The sequence below is a fragment of the Leptidea sinapis genome, chromosome 2 (assembly GCF_905404315.1).
Source record: "Leptidea sinapis chromosome 2, ilLepSina1.1, whole genome shotgun sequence".
In the NCBI taxonomy this organism is placed as follows: Eukaryota; Metazoa; Arthropoda; class Insecta; order Lepidoptera; family Pieridae; genus Leptidea; species Leptidea sinapis.
In genome coordinates, this window is record NC_066266.1 from 23,590,946 (window position 1) to 23,597,613 (window position 6,668).

At 37.4% G+C, this 6,668-nt stretch overlaps 1 protein-coding gene across 1 annotated transcript; it reads left to right on the top strand.

The window, feature by feature from the left end:
• Positions 1–721: 721 nt before the first annotated feature.
• Positions 722–2,915, top strand: LOC126978126 (uncharacterized). The gene is made up of 2 exons (XM_050826868.1): positions 722–970; positions 2,179–2,915. The coding sequence occupies exons 1-2, from the start codon at positions 748–750 to the stop codon at positions 2,382–2,384; spliced, it is 429 nt and encodes a 142-aa protein (XP_050682825.1). The 5' UTR covers positions 722–747; the 3' UTR covers positions 2,385–2,915.
• Positions 2,916–6,668: the final 3,753 nt, after the last annotated feature.

The window sequence follows — 6,668 nt, forward strand, 5'->3', positions numbered from 1 at the left end:
AATACTGCATAAATAAAATAAATAAATAATTATAATTGCATAAGTTGCTATGCAATAGCTTCACCGCGGCAGGCCCCGAGTGCCACACGACTTTTTATTTACTCGTCCGTGGCCCGCTCACATTTAAGAGCTCTATGAGGCCAAATACACAATATATGCTTTAATATCCGGGTATACCAATACCCGAGTTTCAGGTCGAAGCATTACGTCGTATGCATCGCAAAGTTGTATCATCGATCCTCATCTAGTACTCTCTGAACAGCTGGATCGCTTAGCGTTTCGCTGAGACGTCACTTCACTGTGCTTCTTCTACCATATTTATCACGGGGAGTGCTTGCATATTACGCCCAAATTAAAAAAATTATCCGTATTAAGTTTATATTTAGGACAGTAAGGTTCTCGACCACGTACCGGAAGACGCAGTGTTAGTATGCCCAGTGTTAGACAAGAAAGACTGACAATCTGTTCAAGATAGCCGGAATACGTTGGATGAGGGCAGCGCAGGACCGACCGTCGTGGTTTTCTTTAGGGGAGGCCTTTGTCCAGCAATGGACGTCTTAAGGCTGATGATGAAGTTTATATTTGGCACATAACAACCGCCTTTCACAAAGTTTCGGGCGGGTAAAGCCTTGAGCACCGTCAACAGACCTCTTGGCCCATTTGCAGGTGGCTAAGAGAAAAAAAACGTATACAGTTCTTTTTGCAGTAACTTATACGAGTGCCAATGCGGTTCCACAAGGTCCTATCATGGAGGACCTCTCATGGAAGACCAAAGTAAAGGTGCTCGCAGACGCGTCCACGCGGCGCAACCAACCTCAGTTGCCAGAAGAGTCAGACTCTAAAGATGAGGGTAGCATGAAGTTGAAACTCTTCAGACTTATGTACGAAACCGTAAGAGACAGCGACTTGAAGGTCAAAAGAGCGGAGCTGATGCGTGGACACTATACCAACAATCATGCATTTGATATTGGTTTGTCATTAATGTATAATATAATTCCAGGAAATAAGACTAAAAGGGGTTTTTTTATAACAAATTTTAATACCACCTACTAAAAATTCACAATCAATCTTACATCTGAATAATTAATTGTAAAATTAAATAGAGAAATGTTACAAAACTATTTTTAATTATTTTGCTAAGCTTCTCAGAATGAATTACGAATAATGACAAAGTGACTAATATTCTAACAGTAATCGGACAGGTTAACGTCCTCACTCGTCAACGACTGAAGCAGAAGTGAGCCGACGCCACCGAATCATCGCATTTATTCTCCTCTATAATCTGTAGGCTCAGCTGTGTATAAGCATATTAATTTTCTGAAATTTTATGACAAATAACTGTAATATGAAAAGATTTACACCAATTCTACCACTTTCACCTCTCTCTCGCTGTGAGTCATAAAAGGCAGCTTTGATGATGTGCGAAAGAGAAGTACGGACGGATGTCTTCTTCGCACATTCGTCGGCGATGTATTTTGTTTTAGCAATCGAAATGTAATTATTTAGCAAAATGATTAAAAACGTCAATTGTGTTACAAAATTTTGTTAAGTAATTAAAAGGGGCACTTACCTGAAATACAACACTCAGTTCAACACTGAACAATTTGTTAATCTGTGGTGTTGTATTCGAAGCTCCGTCGAAACACAACTGAACGAAAACTCTGCCCAATAGAAGCATAGGCAGAGTTTTGCTTCAGACAATTATTGAGCGTGATTGTCACTCCAGTTGTTTACTATACGTCAATGATTTCACGTCAAAAATTTGCAAATGAACGCTATAGTAAGTAGTTAATTCAAATAAATACTGTAAAAGCTTTTTAATCGCGCTTCTTTCATTCGCGTTTTCACTATACGCTGATAAAAAAATGAGACCCAATTCCTATATTCACGGCTAAAGATATCTTTATTCACGGATCTAATCTGTACATCCATATTTAAAAATGTTTACACTATCTATATAATCTTATCTAATCTTTGTAAACGCGTCGATAAATGAACTAATAAAAAGTAAAACAAACCTTATTTCAAGCAATTGAAGGAGCTTCACGAAATGCCAAGCAACAAAAAATTACAAAATTCTTTAAACCTTTACCTTAGCCTGAAGATAATAATGAAATGAAGATAAAAATGAAATCACATAGAAAATAAATAGCTTAAACTGTTTTTTACTTATTGCAGGTTTCATCATGGGTGATATAACAGAGAAGTTTACAGTAATGAAAGACGTGGCAGCTACTATCAAACAACTGTACGCGGAATGGTTGCCCATCGAACACATCAACGCATACGAGCACATCGCCAACAAAGCAATAGAGATCAGCAACTTGATTGATATGATTCGAATCATTGATAAAAAGAATATCGTGCGAAAGACGAGAGATTAAACTATTACGACTTCCGTGAGAAAAATTGATGTAATAACTTTATTTATTGAAAAATCGGCTTCACATGATCATCGTCGGTGCACAACACACCCCCCGTCTTGCCAATCCGTAGTGTGAGACGGGAAGGGAATGACCTACGAATTGTCTAAATCTAGTCGGTACCAATAGAGTAAATTAATATCATCAATTAAAACCCACAGGGTCTGGCAACATTGAATCAAATTTGATTGAACGATCTCTCAGACATCGATGTCTGAAACCTCATTGGTGGAATGTTAGACCATGCGGTTTTCAGATCATAGGAAGAAAGGCATTAGTTTCTAATATTAATGAAACAATATTCCTAAATGCTGATCAATTTGAAATGGAAACGCTATAGAAATTTTAATTACCTATTCGTTAAAAGTCACTTTTATTGTTGACCAATCAGAGCAAAGCATTTAGCGTGAATTTTAAACTTGCTTAGTTCGAATATAAATCACTGTTACATACCGATGAATCTTGAGCCGATTTATAAGATAAAACAATAAAGTGAGGTCCAAATAAAGGTTATTTTTCATTCGCTTCGCTCCACACAGTGTCTCTTTCATAGCTTTTTTTACCATAATTCGTTATATGCGAACCCGCCTAAATGAAAAGCGTACGTTCACAGACGAATCCGTTTAACAAGCCCTTTTTTATCGTATAAGTTTTTATTAAGCGATGGCGCCTGTAGTTGTTCAGATCCAGATTTTTTTGTTTTATACTCGCGTAGAGTCGGTAAAATACACATAAACAAAGTGAGTTCCCCTAAATAGAAACATTAACAAAAGTGTTAACTTCTGATATGCCAACATGTCCCACGCGCACCTGCTGCTTTGGCTGTTTGGCACCAAACCCGGCGCGGCCACTAGAAACATGATATCCACTTGTGTTTATAATACTCCAGGTAGCATAATGCGGTTTATGTCACGGTTGCTAGATATACAAGCTTGGTTATTGTAAGCAAAAAACGTCATTTATGATAGATTCGTGCTGTGAATGACGCCACCCTTGAGTTGTACGAGAAGTTGTAACTATTTTACTAAGCGCGTCAAAAATAATATTGCAATTGAATTCTTTGTATTATTTTTACTATAGCTGACACGTTATAATATGATCTTATGATTTGTTTATAAAAATATATTTTTATATAAATAAAAATTCACACATTGTTAGGCCTGGGAAAGCACACGGCATTGTGCATTTTTGATTCGATTACGGGTGAGCAAACATATACGATTAAACAGCGGCTGTACTCTCCAGTGCGTGGGTGATTGCGCCCGCCGGTAGATGAGCACCCATCAGCCACCGGCGAGGAAATAGTCGTGTCATAAGAGACTAGGTCACGTGGTAGTTCTCTATTACAATTTATTATGTTTTTAAAGTGATAATAACCCTCACTTCTAGGATTAATACACAAATAAAATTTAAAAAACAAAATTTTATGAACGACGCGGCATTCGAACCCACGACCTTCGGCGTTCCGTGCCGGTGCTCTAAACCACTGAGCAAACAACAACAACAACAAAGCAAACAGAATTTTATAACGAGGCGGTAATCGAACGGTTAGCTAGTTATTAGTATAAAGGGTCAAGTGACCTAGTCTATATACAATAGTAGTGCGATGCCAAGTAGATGCTGGGATCGCGCTCCATCGGCGCGTGCGACACAGGTGCTCAGGCGACAAACGTACTTATCCAGGCTCTCTATGAGCAGGTCTCTGGAGATGATCTTATTCCGTAAGAAGCGTGGTGCACCGGAGATGGTGTATAGCGCCAGCGACAACTGCGCTCGCAGCAATTTGAGATCCGTCTCGCTTGTTAGCGCGAACCAGACGGGGGCCGCGTAGGTGAGTCGCGTGCGAACGTACGCCTTATATACGGACAGGTTCATGAGACGCAGGTGGGACGCCAGCAGGAGGCGGAGAAGTCAGTCAGTCGATGGTCACGCCGAGGTATTTCGCCTTCAGGGAACATTCGACGGTCTCGCCCATGAGTGATACCGGTCGGCAATAGGCGCGCCTGTCCAATGTCTCGAATCGCCGGTCCTTCAGCCAGATGGGAATTGCATCCAGTAATGAACGCGGCGTACAGCGTTCATGGCACCGTTGTCGACTGGGATGTTGCCCGTGTATCTGCTGTAGCAGACGGGCTTCCCTGGGGTACACCAGCTCGGATAAGGCGCTCCGTGAACAGAGCAAAATACGGACACTTATAGAAAAAGTTAAAATTGTATTTTATTTTATTAACGCGAGTGTTACAAATTTAAATAAAACACTTTTAAAGGATTAAAACGCAAATTAACTGACAGTGTCCTCTTCTTTTTTGGTATGTGTAGTCTGACATACCAAAAATGACAAGAGGACAGTGTCAGTACATTTTGCCAAAAACCATCTGTGTACAGCAAATACCACCCGCGAGGAAATAAATGGTGCTAAACTTCATAATGACAACTATGAAAAATACTATCTTTGACTCACTTCATCTGCATTCGCCCTGAAAACGAGATCTGGAAAGGTCTTGAAACGTCGGATTAACTCAAATAAAAAATGTAACTTTTACCCAAAAATCTAATGTAAAACCGTCACAATTTATTTAAAAGTTAATAAGTATTACAATAATCTGTAAAAGCGTGTGTTGTAGCCTCGCCTTGATAAAGTTATCAATTCTCTCGTGTGGTCTTAAGCACACACCTCTTTTTATGTAAGAGGAGTATCCAGATGACCCAGGTGATTGTTACCAATAATAGTGCTTTAAAAGGCTTGTTCGCGAGTTGTCCAAACGAGGGAACAACTAAACAAATATGAAGATAAGGTTAAATAAAATGTCTACAAGCCATACATTAATATATTATATTTCTATTTCCAGCTATAATTAACAAAAAATCAATCCAAATGTGATTTATTTTACAACTACTACAACTAACTCTGAGTGACAATAAAAACTAAACAATGTTTAATTTAAAACAATTGAAGTAGCCAAATATCCGGCTCGAAGGACCAGACTTAAAAAAAAAATACAATCCTCGCCCTCGACAACAAACTAATGTAGTCATTATTAATTAATCTATTATTATCTAGAATTTGAGAGAAAAAAACCCAGGTAAAATTAATGTATAAAACTCTTATACACATATATAATAATAATTATAACACTTTAATATCACTAAAGCGAAGCCTTAGCATAGTATTGCGCTGGCTGCGCAGAGTAATTAAAATCTTATTGTCTAAGAGTTAAGGTATAAAAACGTTTGACGCTACGTTCAGAAAACATTCAATTGTAAAAAGTGGTCCTGAAATGTAATCGTTTTGCGGGTTAAGCAACTCTAGTCAATGTGGGAGTAGTATTGTCGATATTGCTAGACCGCTCGCACTTACGGTCACTATGGGTTGACAAGGCATCCGCCATGCAACCGTCGATTATTAAAATACATTTAACTTCTGCTTTGGTAATATATTATATGAATGTATACGTTAAAAATAACCTTATTATTATAATTTTTCCGAGGGAAAAATTCGATTTACATTGATTATAGCAGACAATTTGGTGTGTCAAATACAAATTTTACGAGCATTAATCACAGTAATATACGACAAGCTATCACCGTGTGTGACTCATAGTTCAGAAGACATAATATAGACATCCATCGAAACAAACATATACAAAATGATATAGTAACTATGCATTATGATTTCGTTGATTGCAATAATAAAATAAATTACTCTGCAAACTCCTAAATCCATTATAACCGAGTGTACTTAAATCATGAATATTGCCAAACATACTCCATACAGTAATTGTACAAAAAAGTTCACAATATAAGAGATAAATTTAAAAAAAGAAACAAAAATATAAAAAATCACTAATGCTAGAGTTGATTATGCAAGAATTGGTAGATATGGTTATCGTATTGAAAATCACTGCAATGTATATATACCAATAAGAGTAATAAAGAAAGCACGGATGTGTGTGTGTGTGTGAAATAAAAGTGAAACTTCTTTAAGACATTCATTTTGCTACTAACTTCACAATAATTGGGTAGTGATACTTAGTTGCTTAATAAAAAAAAAATCCGTATATTAAATTAGTCTTTTTTATTATTATAGACATGCATAAAATTAATTATTTTTATTTTATTACTTTCAAATTCATACATTACAACATGGCGCGTAACCGAAAATCGTGACGACATTACTATATCGTTTTCACTAAGAGGGCGCTATTGCTACGTGAAAACTCGCAGCAGAAACGTTTTTGCTGATGC